The sequence below is a fragment of the Eublepharis macularius genome, chromosome 4 (genome assembly GCF_028583425.1).
Source record: "Eublepharis macularius isolate TG4126 chromosome 4, MPM_Emac_v1.0, whole genome shotgun sequence".
NCBI lineage: Eukaryota > Metazoa > Chordata > Lepidosauria > Squamata > Eublepharidae > Eublepharis > Eublepharis macularius.
Window position 1 is genome coordinate 43,883,701 of NC_072793.1, and position 14,432 is coordinate 43,898,132.

Below are 14,432 nucleotides of genomic sequence, written 5' to 3' on the forward strand. Positions count from 1 at the left end.
CCAGATACCTGGAGTGAAGCTAATATATCATTGATCCCTAAAGAAGGACAGGACTTGACTAATGTTAAAAACTATAGACCTATTTCCTTACTTAACAATGATTACAAGATCTTTGCGAAGGTCTTGGCAGAGAGACTAAAGGGATGGCTTTCCGAAGTTATTGGGGAAGAACAAGCAGGTTTTTTACCAAACAGACAAATCAGAGACAACCTAAGGACAGTTATAAATGCTATTGAATACTATGATAGGCATTGTGATAAGGAGGTTGGTTTCTTCTTTGTAGATGCTGAAAAAGCATTTGATAATTTGAACTGGGACTTTATGTTTGCCACTATGGAACAGCTACAAATGGGAGAAAGATTCATAAGAGCAGTGAAAGAAATTTACAGAGACCAGAGTGCAGCAATTGTGGTGAATGACAAGTTGACTAAAAAACTGACTATTGGTAAAGGTACTAGACAAGGTTGCCCGTTGTCTCCACTGTTGTTTATTTTGGTTTTGGAAATTTTAATGATACAGATTCGAGAAGACAATGCAATCCGTGGAATAAAGATAAAAGACTTTTCCTACAAGGTCAGAGCATTTGCAGATGATATAATGTTAATTGTGGAAGATCCAATTGAAAACATGCCTAAGGTAATAGAAAAAATTAAAGAATTTGGAGACTTGGCAGGTTTTTATGTAAACAAAAAGAAATCAAAGATATTATGCAAAAATATGACTAAGTTAAAACAGCAGCAATTGATGGAACTAATAGATTGTGAAGTAACAAATAAGGTGAAATATCTGGGAGTTGAACTGACTGCAAAAAATATAGATCTATTCAAGAATAATTATGAGAAATTATGGACTCAAATAGAGCAGGATTTGATTAAATGGAATAGACTGAACTTGTCATGGTTGGGAAGAATTGCAGTAGTTAAGATGAATGTGTTGCCAAGAGTGATGTTTCTGTTACAGACAATACCAATCATTAGGGACTCTAAGCACTTTGACAAATGGCAGAGGAAAATATCGGAGTTTGTGTGGGCAGGCAGGAAGCCTTGAGTGAAAATGAAAGTATTACAGGATGCAAAGGAAAGAGGTGGAATGCAATTGCCCAATTTGAGACTTTATTACGATGCAATTTGTTTGGTATGGTTGAAAGATTGGATGAAGCTGAAAAATCGCAAACTGCTGGCCTTAGAGGGATATAAAAAATTATTTGGATGGCATGCATACTTATGGTATGACAAAGTAAAAGCAGATTCTATGTTTTTGCACCATTATATTCGGAGAAGCCTCTTCTTAACTTGGAAGAAGTACAAAGACTACCTGCAAGAAGGAATCCCCTCCTGGGTGGTTCCATATGAAGTAATAGATCCGAGAACGGTTGATAATGAACAACAGTGTTTAACGTACAAGGAGATAACGCGAATAGAACTTGCTAAAATAAGAATAAGGACGCAACAAGAGTTGTCTCCAAATTATGACTGGTTTCAATATAGACAAGTTAGAGATCTTTACTATTCGGACTGTGCGAAGGGAGGGATAAGAATGGAGAACTCAGATTTAGAGAAAGCAATTCTACAAGATGAAAAAAAGGAAATCTCTAAGATATATAAAGTACCGTTAAAATGGTATACGGAAGATGAAGTAGTTAAAGTGCAAATGGTGAAGTGGGCTATAAATTTTAATAAAGAAATAACAATGGAGGCGTGGGAATATTTGTGGAAAAATACATTGAAGATTACGACATGTACCAGTATTAAAGAGAATCTCTACAAAATGATTTATCGTTGGTATTTGACACCAAAGAAAATTGCGCTAGGGAACTCGAATACATCTAATAAATGCTGGAAATGTAAAAAGCATGAGGGATCTCTGTATCACATGTGGTGGACTTGTGAGGTAGCTAGGCAGTACTGGGGGGCAATAATAAGAGTAATGAGTGAGATTTTACAATTTCAAGTTAATAAGAACCCAGAACTCCTGCTACTGAACTTGGGAATGGAAGATATTCCAGCACAACACAGGACATTGCTATTTTACATGACAGCAGCAGCTAGACTCTTATATGCGCAGAAATGGAAAGTACAAGAAGTGCCAACTATTGAGGACTGGTTTTACAAATTGCTGTACATGGCAGAGATGGATAAAATGACAAGAAAATTGAGAGACCTTGACCCGGGACAGTTTAACATGGACTGGGAGAGGCTGAAACGATATCTGGTGAAAAAACGGGAGGTGGGAGGACTGTGGCAGTTTGATAATTACTGAAATATAACAAAAGGAGAGGGGAGTGACTATACCGGGGGGAGAGAGTAAAGTGGAAAAAATTCTAAGCAATTATTTTATTTGATTAGTATGAATAGTTGGGTATCAATAGTGTTACTATTATAAGGATTATAAGGATAGAATTTAATTAATTTTTTTAAGTAAGCAGATAACTGTACAATGGAGAATTAATATACATTAGCATACATAATATAGGTCTAATTGATAGACCTTTGTTGAATGTGTACATGAATTGTTTGTTGTGTAGTTTTACAATGGAGAAATTAGTTAATCAAAAAGGACAAGACATGTAAAAGAAAGTAAAGAGTAACACATAGAGTACAAGTCAAGTTGATTGATTTATAATAAATGTATGCAATGTTTATAGAAGTATGTGAAGTTATGCATAAAGAGGGACAAATTGTTTGTCCCATTTTGAAGTACTTAGAAAGAGTAAGATAGAGTACAGAATACCAAAATGATTATTATTACTATTATTGAAAAAGATAAGTTAAGATTGTTATACTTTTACCCATTTGGGAAGGAAATTAGAGATAGCACTATGTTACTATAGAAAAGCTTAGAAGAGTTTGAAAGTATATTATAATAAGTACAATAAGTTTGAAATGAGTAGAGGGAGAATAGACAAGGGGTTGGAAAACTGTTGGAAGTCTACAAAAGGGGGGGGGAAAGGGAGGGGGTTAGAATTGGAAAATTTAAGGGAATGTGATTGTAATAAATTTTATGTGTGTCTAATCCAATAAAATTTTTTATAAAAAAACAAAAACAAAGTAAAACTTCCAAATAACATGAATTGGCTGGCAGGTGTAGAAGTTTACTAGGCACAGAGATGAGGGCGCCCTGATTCCACTGCAGAATTTTCTAAAATCTTAAGAGAACTAATTCAACACGACAAAAGTCAAAGGAGATCTTGCCTAGAGTTGATGCCTATTAAAGTACTGCTTGCTGGTCTTCTTGCTGTGATTCAAATAATTAAGAGTTGGTGTGGTAAGATCAGTGCGTTGAACCCTGTAGCCATAAGTCAGAATCATCTTTATGGCAAATGTGAGCTGAAGGTGGGGGTTATAAAAGCTGAGGTGGTATCTGAATGGGATCCATGGATTCACAGCTCACCACTACCTTATGCCACTTCCCAGTTTGAATCAGGTTTACCAGGGCTTCTATCCTTTTGGATTGTTTCATTTATAGAGAATAATACTGTAATCTGTCCTGCAGCTACCAGCACTTTAACCTAAGGGGGATGTCAGACTGCTGTTATCTCACGACTGAAGACCATTTAGATGTACATTTTCCATGTCAAAAGTTGCAGGGCTATGTTAAATATACAGTGGTTGGTAGCTGATACACAAATGCATGCTGACCTTTAAGAGCCTCTAAATCTAAAATCAGGCTGGGAGTGTCTGAGGTTGTCTTGTGAGCTGATAGTATGGGTGGGGCTATCTCGGTGTCCATGACTGTCAGGCAGATCCAGTTCCAGCCAATATTGACGGCTTCTCCACCTACATCAAATAAATGTTATAGTGGAGAAAGGGGATTCCACCTGTGCACGCTCCTCCTGTTCTGTGCTAAGACGTTGAATTGATCTCTACAAATCTTATTTTAGGCGGATGAGACTTCTGTCACGCCCACCATTTAAAATTAAAGCGCTGTGTATTTCTTTCCCTCTCCCTCCAGTTTCTTCCGTTATGCTCTGCAGTGTCTACATTCTGATCTGGCGCCATCATGACACTTTGCGTAAAGTAAGAGACATACGTAGAAAGCGTTATTAAAACTGCGAGAGCCTCTAAACAGCTACTCAATCCACCAGCTCAGCCGCCGTAGCCCAGGACACTCGGAACCACTTCAATCTCTTCCCGTTATATAGTTCGTCGTAGATAGCCGCCCCGAGGGAGGCGGGATCAATTTCGCCCTTTTTAACCAATAACAGAAGCCGGCGTTCCCTCCTTTGGAAAGACCAACTAGACAAGAGGGTGGGCCTGCGGCATTCTCCGAGACAATGTGTACAGATGAAGGGTCCGCCGTCCAGCCTCTCGTTAATGATTGATAAGTAGTGGGGCCCAATGACCTCTTAAGAAACTCATACTGGGAATCATCATTTGCTAGGAGGACTTGACTGACATCCGTAATTTTCTACAGGTTCATAAGAGCATGTTTGATAGATTTCCGCGGTGCCTAATAAACTGCCGAGGCTTTAGGCCTGGCGGCCAATACAGCGTCAGAGGGGAGGAATTAACGGCCGCGGCCACCAATAGCTGACGGGCTGGTGAGCGAGCGCGGCCAACAGTGTCGGGAGGCGGGGTTTGTCGGGTACCGTTGCCGTCTGGCGCAGGAGGTAACGGGTGAGAGGAGCGGGGCTGTCGTGCGCCTTCGACGCTGTCGCCATCATGAGCTATTCAGGTGAGTCTCCTGCAAAGCAAGAAGGTCCTCTCAAGAGGCGAGGAGCGGCCGCGCTCCCGCCGGGGGTGGGGGTGGGGACGAAAGGCAGGGATCGGTGTGGGGCGGGGATATGGGGGGGGGAGGTATCGCCGAGCCCCCCCCCCCGGCCCCGCTGTCGCCACCCCCCGCGGCTCTGGGCTGAGGGCCCGGCCAGTGTCATCTCCTCGTGGCTCCGGGTCCTATGAAGGCAAAGGGGAGGGCCCTCGGTCGACGGATCCGAGTTCTCTGCCCTGCCTTCCAGCTGCTCCTTACGCCCGACCCCCGCCAGTTGGGTTCCAGATCGAGGGGGCGAATAAGGCTATAGTTGCTGTTCTGCATTCACCACAGCGGGAGGGAGCGGGGAGGGTCTGTCGGTGTACCTGCCGTCTGCACACGCGCACCGCTGGTTTGGGCGATGAGGGATTCTGATAGGAGTGGGTGTGGGAAGCTGGCGCAGAAGCCCTTTTCCTGGGCCAGATCGACCGTAGCTTCTCTTTGAAATAACTGGCATGGTCACGTTTCACTCCTGCCCCGCTGTTCTGCTTGGGATCTACCAAAGGAGTGTTGCCATTTTGTGTGTTTGTGTATGCGCGTGTGTCGGGGGGTGGGGAGGGGGGAAGCAATGGAGGGTATGTCCTCTTGCTCAGGGTTGGTTCTCTGAAGCGTATATTTGAAGCTTGTTCGGCTAAGATTTTAGAGTGTAGTGGAGTCCATGACCCTTCTGTTCTCTTAAGATACTCGGGTTCGGGATGCCTAGCGTGTTGCCGTTTATTGCTGCATTTATTGAGCCAGTTTCTTTATTGTTGTAAGGGCTATTGTCAGGCTACTGATATTGGCGCGTTAAAGAGTCCAGTGTGCTATGCCCTAAAGCATGAAAAAAGCATGAGCCCAGAGAGATCCTTGACGGATGATTGCTCAGTCTACCTGAAAATTTCAAAGAAAGCAGTTTGATTATTGGTTAACTGCAGAAATGACACACATTCTTTTAGAGTAGCAGTCCTGCATGCCTGTCATTCAGTGCATGTGCACTGCAAAATGTGACCCATTTTCTTAATCTGTTCATGCTTTGGCTCTGAATGTTTGAGAAACTGGGATATGAGAAGTATATTGTGGTTTTGACCCATTATTATCAGCATTCTAAAAAATTTTTTTTTTGCAGTGGCAATATTGTGTCTTAATTTGATGGCTGCTTAGAAAACAATGACTTCTGCTAGATTCCAGATGGATTAAACTGATTAAATGGCAAATAACTCTATTTAGTGAGTCCATTGGTGCACTTAATTTGAATCAACTCTTGCCAGATCTCAACCCTTAAGAGCATTTTTTAAGATTGGGAGTCCAAATGTGTGTTGTAATATGGAGAGTGCCTCTGAGCATCAACAGAATAGTATTGAATAACTACAATAATCTGGTATATCTGGGATTAAGGAGCAGAGTATAAAAAATGTGACTTTTAAATAGGCTTGAAACTGACACTGTTAAATCTAGCAGTTAAACTCAATGGCCCTGTGAAAAGAAATCGAGTGTCCACAATTTATTTTGAATTTGACTACATGATAAAGAATATAGGAAATTTCTTATTTTGTCAACTGAAATATTTTTCATTTTGCACAGCAACTGCTGAAACAGTTTCAGTCCTTTTTAATCTAGGCTCTCTGCAAGATCTACAGCTCAGATATCTCAAGAACCGTATGAGTTACTTGGCAGAGTACTATAAATTAGGGCTCAGCAAATCCCAGGAGCCAGGTCACAATGGTACCTAGAAATTTCATTGTGGTGTAAAATATTTTTAGTTGTAGATTTTATTGTTCAGCCATCTGTCAATCTGCAAAGTACAAAGTTTACTTATTACCTAATCGCTTCACATCAGAATATAGTTTGTTGTATAGAATAAAAATGCACATGCATAAAGCTTCTGTAATTCTTTGTTTATAATGTTAATTTTACACTATTCAGTGATGTACCAGTTACTTTATTATGGCTCCAATATTTAGTAAAATGGAGCTTTTTAAAGCAAGAATGAAATGATGAGAAATTGGGGAGAAGTTAAATTAGGGATTGAGGATAGCTTTTTGTTTTGATGACTACCAAGATTACAACATATTTTATTCATTTATTTTAAGATCCTGTTAGCTAGTAGCAGCTGAATAACATCTCGCAGTGTGAACATACATATATAAAGCCTGGATGTGCCTAGAGATAAGAACACTTTGATAAGAGCTGAATGGCACGGGGCAAATAGCTCTTGTCCTTTGGTTCTTAGCTTGAGGACTGCACCATTGAACTGAGCAGAAAATTGTTTAGTGTAGCGAGACAGTCTGATTAGCACCCAGAAATCTTCTACTCCCTTTTCCTGTTTGTTTCTCTTATATTTTTTTATTTCATTGTTAAGCTATTTTGAGCCCCCATTGGAGAAAAAAATTGAGATACAAATTTATAAATAAAATATATGCAACACTTTTGTCATAGCATTAATAAAATTGTGAAAAACTGTGAAGCGTTTAGGATTAAGTTTTGTGATAGCAATAATAAAAATGGTAATTAAAGTACAAAACCATAAAGTCTAAAGTGAGGCTGCTTTCTAAATTTGGGGGCAAGCTCCTAGTGCCAAAAAAATAGTGGCCTGGTATAAATATATTAAATCTTGTTGGAAAGGCTTTTCAGTTTATACTAGTTGCATTACTTAGGATTGTCATTTGTATTATTAAACAAGGACGAGCTCAGCCAATGCCTAGGAGCCTCTGCCGTGCTTGCAGGCCTTCTGGTAATATGTAGTTGGTTATTGTAGGGCAGGGGTGGGGAATGTCTGGCTCGCAGGCCATATACAGCCCATGAAGTCATTTGGACTGGCCCACCGAGAGCGGCGGAGCTGCAGGCAACCCCCCTGCACCCCTCCCCCCAACTCCCACTTACCCACTTGGCGGGGAAGCACGCTCCTTGGGGCGCCCCCTCCCGGGGGGAGCACACTCCCACACCGCAAGAGCAGGTGTGCTGCTGCTGCTGCCTCCTGTTCCCAGTGCCACCTGCTATTGCTGCCACTGCTGCCAAGAGCAACCTGAAGCGCTGGTGAAAGTGGCCTGTGCCGCTGCAGCAAGAGCAAGTGGCGGCGGTGGCGACAGCAGGGGGGTTCTGGCACTGGTGACAGAGCTGCCGCTGCCACTCCCACAAGCGGGCTGCAGCGGTGGCAGCAGGGAGAAAGGGGACACAAGCGCCCTTTCTCCCGCGTGTGTGACGTCGCTCCCAGAAGTGACGCGTGATGACGTCGGTTCTGGGAGCAATGTCACACACATGGAAGAAAGGGCCCTCCCTGCGCAGGACAACATAAAGCTGGCCCTTTGCAGGAAAAAGGTTCCTCACCCCTGTTGTAGGGTCTGGAGAAGTAGGCTGATGAGATGGAACACTGGTTTGTTCTCCTTTTGAGGCAGAGGACATTTTGATGGATGATTCCCTCCCTCTAGTCAGGGAGGCAGGAACAAGATTTCTACTTCCTCTCTTCCTAGTCGGAGTCACACTTTCTTTCAGTTTCATTCCTGCTTCAACAGGGAGAGCAGCTTCATCCGTGCGCTGCCTTGCCTTTCAACTGTTTTTCTTCCTCTCCTTCGCTTCTACTTTCCAGAACCTGATCCTTGCCTTGTTTACTCCTTTCTACTCTACCTTCTTGCTATTCTCTTTCTCCCTGCGTGCCTGCTAGAAGGCTTGCAGGGGAAGCTTTCTCCTTCCTTCCTTTGACTGTGGCGGCCATTTCATGGCAAGACAGAATCATGGACCAGCAGAACATGCTCTTCCATCACAATAGGATTCCTCTCTGAAGGAGAGTTGGAAGCCCCCCTCACCGCTGCTTCCTGGCAACAACCCCAGAGACAATGGGGCAAACTGTGAGGAAGCCGCAGCTGCAGTCACTCATATGAAGAGACCAGAAGCGCAAAAGGCAGTATTCCTCCCTGCGCAAAGGAAATGTGGCAGCCATTTCTGGCCTCGCAAATGAGCACAACATTGCCAACCAGCTGGGAGGTGGCTATGGAGTGGATTTGTCCACATCCTTAAGCCAGGCTAATGGTGTAAGACCCAGGGCAGGGCAGCCAAGCCGGTCTGAGATTCAACAATCATTTGTGCCTCCAGAGCCCATGGCGAACGAAGGAGGGCTACTTGTGAGTAATGCAATGGACCCTCGAAGGACTAAGGACCTTGTCGGGTCCTTAGTCCTTCAAGTTGTGTCATCTCCTTGTTCCATCTGTCAAGAAATATGAAAACTACAACATAAATATCTACAATCAAACAGCAACTATTTGCACATTTCAGCGTGGACTTGATTGGCAATCCCCTGTTGAACTTTCAGCACTTTGTGGGAGCCAATCCTACTCCCATTATTGGTCGGACTTTGTGTCTTATAGTCACTGTAAATTGGTGTGAATTAAGTATAAAATTGTAAAAATATTTATTGTCTTATATGCACTGCGACACTTTAAGAATATTTCACATAATATAATTTTGAAGAGAGTCTTTAATGGTATATGTTGTTTGTTCCCTTAGACGTGGTTATCCACCCAGGTTCTTGCAGTTTACTTCTAAGGGTGTTCTCCTTTTCTTACAACAGACCAGGAGGCAGCTGCAGAGTGGTTTCCCACATCTAAAGCAATCAATAGGCGCAGGACCCAGCGAGAGCACCAAATAGCAATGGCCCCAGGGTCCAGTGCTGGTGGTGGTCTACTTGTGAGTAATGCAGTTGGGTCAGGCACTGCAATGCTATCCCCAGGTTTCCTAAACTTGATTACATAAACCGAGACTGCCAATTTTTGTCAGAGTGCTGAGGGAAGAGACAGGCCTCCCTCTAGTCCTTCCTCTAGGCCTCCTACCCTGCAAACAGGGAACTGTGGAAGGGGCCATTTCATACAAAGGGAATCCTAGCAGGCCCTCTGAGGCAGCTAGAAAGGAAACCTATACCAGAAAATGAAAGGGAAACTGAAACTTAGGCAGATAGTGAAGTTTTTTCTCCTTGTTGGTTCCATATATGCCTACATGCCCTTTTTTTCCCCTCCAGGGAATGGGGCCTGCTCTCCCCAGGGTTCTCAGTCTCTTAATCAGCACAGAGTAACTTTATTCTGTAAGAAACAAAGAAAAGAGCACAAGGCCTAGCAGGCCTTCAGCCAGCTCATGTAGACATGAGTAAACCCTGGGCTGGAGTGGAACTGCTCCAGTTTTTAGTACCCTGAGACCAACAAAAAACATGAAACGGATTCCACAGCATTACAATTGCCTATGCTGAGAGTTCTTGCTGCAATTGTGTTCATCCTATCTCTGGAATCATTCCTGCATGACACCATTTTAAACAAGAGACAGTTTGGTGTTATGGCTGGAGTGTTGGGCTGGGATCTAGGAGATCCAGATTCTCATGCCATTCTCCCTGGGAGACCTGCCTGTTGCCTTGGGCCTGTTGCATTCTCTAGGCCTGACTAGCCTTGTGGGTTTGTTGTGTGGCTAGAATGGAAAGATATGAAATGCTGGATACACCTTGTAGCCCCCACTGGGGCTGAAAGCTGGGGTTTAGATAAACGCAACCATCTTTATACTCAGAAAGATTCCCTGGGGCAAGAAGCCCTTGATGAACAAACTTTCATTGAATTGGCTACTGGCAGGGCTTCTGCTGTAACTCTTAGCAAATATATTCTTTGTTCCAGTGGTCATTATTATTGCTGTTGAGGATCTACAGATTAAATTGCACCTCATCTCTATTCCACTCTCTGAAGACCGGAAATGCTATAAACTGTTAGTCTATGTGAGAACCAAAATTCTCCGTTGCAATTTTTCCTTTACGCTACTGATGAACAGGTCATTATGACCGCTCTGCCATCCCCTTGAAGGGAGTATGAAACGTGTTTAAGTAACCCTATCCTAGGGCATAAAAGGTATGCGCCTAAGTGTTATGAATTGAGGCCGTTGATCATCTCTAATAGTAGATCGCATCCTTGTAGGAAAAATAAAAGCCCAGTGGCTCCCTAAGAACTAACGTTTATTTGCTATGTTTTTTTGTGAGTTCAGTTTACTTTTTCAGATATCTGTGTGTTTCATAGTGACTTGCTGTGACTTCACAGAGACTCTGAATTCTTCAGTCCAAATAGACAGCGCTCTTGTTACAGGTAAGTGCATCCCTCCTTTCTCATGCCTCCACTCCCCCAGAAGAAGGGGAAAAGGAGTGTACACCATATTTTTCAGAGTCAAAAAGAACGGAGATTGGAGGGTGATACTAGTCTTAAATATTCAACAAGTTCATAAAACTTAGGTATCTCAGTTTGGAGACAATGAGATCCATCACAGAATCCCTACTAATGGAGGGCCCAAAGCTCAGTGGCAGATCACCTGCCTTGCATACAGAAGGTCTCAGGTTCAGCCCCTGGTGTCAGTTGTTCATGGATCTCAGGGCCAACCTACACCAAAAGAGTACCTTACTGTACTAGATCTAATGGAAGCATATCTCCTCATTCCGATCTTGTCCAGGCACTGAAGACTCCTCCATTTCTGTGCAATGGGGCTCCAGCTACAGTTCAGAGTACTTCCATTTGGCCTCTCTAGGGCACCAAGGGCCTTCATAAAGAATTTGATCAACCCAGTGTAAAGTTAAGGGAGGAAAAGCATTCATCTACACACTTACCTGGAGGACTTGCTGATCAGGTTAAGCTCTGCATGCCTATAAGCTTACAGTTCCTGATCAATTTACAGAGAAGTTCTTTATAATCCAGAGAGTGACTAGAACATCTGGAAGCCCTATTAGAACGACACACAATTGTTTGTTTCTAATTGAAGCAGTTGCAAAGAAGAGAAAGGAAATGTCACAAGGGATCATCAAGGTCAGGTATTTATTAATGACATTTGCAAAACTGATGGGTCTACCGATTTCGAGTTTCGATGCCATCCAGTGAGGTCAACTACATACAAGACTTACAGACTTCTGAGACCCTTCCAACTACAAATTATGAACAAGAAAGGTCTTTCCATTCAGTTCCCCCTTACAATAAAAATAAATAAATAAAATAATACATTTTTTTTAAAAAGCCTCGTATGGGGTGGTCAGCTATGACAGGCCTCCTGCAAGGGAAGTAACACTGCATTCCAGTAATGGAACAGGTTCCACGGACACCAGTCTGTCCGGAAGGGGAGCAGCACTAGAAGATCCACCAGTGCAAGGTCGATAGTCCAGCAGTGAGATGAGACCCTTTGTCAACCTACTGGACTTTGGGGCAATTTATCTAGCCCTACTACACTTCAGACCACAAATACTAGATTAACATGTTCTAATCCAAACAGACAGCATGTCGACCAATTAAGTGGACAGATTTCACCAGGTGCTTCCATCCCGAGGCCAAAGTAACCGATGCATTGACATCACAGTGACCATGCATTCTGCTGTTTGCCTTCCAACCGCTCTGATTCTCCTGAAGCTAATCAGGAAGATAAGACAACAAAAACAAACAAACAAAAAAGCAGAAATCATATTGGTAGCACCCTACTGGCCTCAGCTCCCACAGCTCTCTGCTCTTCAACAGCTGTCAACACTTCCACCACTGACTTCTCCAATATCTCTCGATATGCTCCAGTGATGCCAGGTTCCACATCCACACCTGGAATAGCTACATCTAACTGCATGGAGAGTGAGCGAAACTCTCTCGGCTAGGTTATTCTCAAGAAGTAACCAACATGCTACTGGCCTCTAGGAGACAGTTCACTAACAGGATATATAATCCATCATAAAAAGCCTTCACAGGAGATGCAATAGAAAAAGAGGTTAATGTCATGAAACCCAAAACAAGATCCATTCTGTACTTCCTACACATGGCTCATGCAAGCGGTCTCAGAGCCTCAGTCTTAAGATGTCAGGTCACAGTCTTAACAATGGTACTGCCACAGTACTAGGGTCCGAGTCTGTCCAGATGCCTCACATATGTAGCTCCCTCAAGTGTGATACTCTGAAGGATCTGCCACAGGTTCACCAATTTCTGACTTGGAAATTGCATACAGTTCTGTCTGCTGTTATCAGACACCCCTTTGAGAGCCTGTCAAGGAAATTCCTCTTAAGTGACTGAGGATTTTGTTCCTTAATGCAGTTACATCTGCAAGAAGGGTATCGGAACTGGGTGCCCTGTTAGCTTGAGCTATGTATCTTACACAAGGACAAAGTGATCCTGAGAACAGATCTTACCTTCATACCAAAAATGATCTCTGCCACAGATTACTGGAATTATGTCTATCAGTTGATCAAATACTTTTCATCCCAAGGAAGAAATGTGGCATACTTTGGACATAACACTTATTCTAAAAGCACTTCTTTATAGAACAGAGCAAATCTGGAAAACAGCTTCCTTATTTATCTCTGTATCCTCACCGTATAAAGGAATGAGGATGTTTAAATCTGCCATTATCAGTAACCTCAAGGCATGCATCATCGAAGCATACAAAATTCAAAAACTAGACATACCAGCTAGGATTACTACGCGCTCAATATGAAGTGTTGCACCTATGCAGCATTTGCCAGACATGCTATAGTTAAGAGATTTGCAAGGCAGCTACTTGGTCGTCTGTATCTACCTTTGTTAAACACTATCAGCTGAACACTTACGACTCAGCTGATGCAGCGTTTGGCAGAAGAGTATTACAACATATTTTATGACCAGATGACAATGACCCACCGAGAAAATAGAGACACTGCTCTGGGAGGTCCCATCATGATCTCCTCCTCCTCAGAGGGAGAACAAACCATTGAATACTCACCGTGAAGGGTCCTTCTCCTCTGAGGAAAGGAGGACATCTTGCCCCTCCCAAAGTCATTGTCTTTCACTCTCTTCTGCCTGACAGATTTACTTCCTGTCCTTAACATGTTTGTTCTCACCTTTCTCCTTGTTACTCAATTCTAGAGTGTCGTATTCATAATTATGAAACTATAAACTGCTTTCGGAGTTGCCAAAACTGAAAGAAAGGGTGACTCCCTCTAGGAAGACAGGAAGTTGAAAATTTGTTCTTGCCTCCCTGACTAGAGGGTGGGAATCACCCATCAAGATGTCCTCCTTTCCTCAGAGGAGAAGGACCCTTCACGGTGAGTATCCAATGGTCTGTTCTGTTACTGTTGTCCTTTAAGGCCAGTGCAGACCATTGTTTTGGAGATAAGGTTGCATAAACACTTGCGTCTTGTGTAGTAATTCTCTGTTGGCCCTCCATTGTGGTTCAGTGATTTGCCACTTTTGGTAACCCTGATGAACAGTTTCCTAAACAATCAAGTTTAGTATTGTCTTTAACCAGGGATAGCAACGATTGCACACTCTGCTGGATCAGAGTCGAGATAGAAATTACAGTATGAGAGGGAAAGAACAGGGACCAAGTAGACTGCTCCTGTGCTATGCAGGGTAGTTGTGTATTATGACTGCACTGACCTACAATGATTGCTCAATATCTAATATTCTGTTGCAAGAATTAATGAAGACTTACTGTGGTGCTATATGAACTCTTTTGAGTCTCAGTCAGAGTAGTACTGAACAGAGACTTTACTGGTTGTGGCACTTAACGCTATTAAGATGGAATCGTATCATCATGCAGCTTATTTCTATCTGTATAGAACTCTCCAGCGTGTAGGCAGGTGCGTATCTGAATGGGATATATATTTCTGTCTGAACCTCACTTTCATTGGACCAAAAGAAAGTTTGGTTTGTATGTGTGTTGTCAAGTTGAGAGCTTGCATGTACATGGATTGCAGGTAT

At 42.9% G+C, this 14,432-nt stretch overlaps 1 protein-coding gene across 4 annotated transcripts in view; it reads left to right on the forward strand.

The window, feature by feature from the left end:
- The first annotated feature begins 4,260 nt into the window (after nt 1–4,260).
- LOC129327524 (A-kinase anchor protein 8-like) overlaps nt 4,261–14,432 on the forward strand; it is a 32,854-nt gene continuing 22,682 nt past the window's right edge. The window contains exon 1 of one of the 4 annotated variants that reach the window (XM_054976266.1): nt 4,261–4,674. In XM_054976266.1, the coding sequence (XP_054832241.1) occupies nt 4,662–4,674 (13 nt within the window). In that variant the 5' untranslated portion in view covers nt 4,261–4,661. The remainder of the gene's footprint in view (nt 4,675–14,432) is intronic. The other 3 variants (XM_054976267.1, XM_054976268.1, XM_054976269.1) reach the window with 3 other exon arrangements.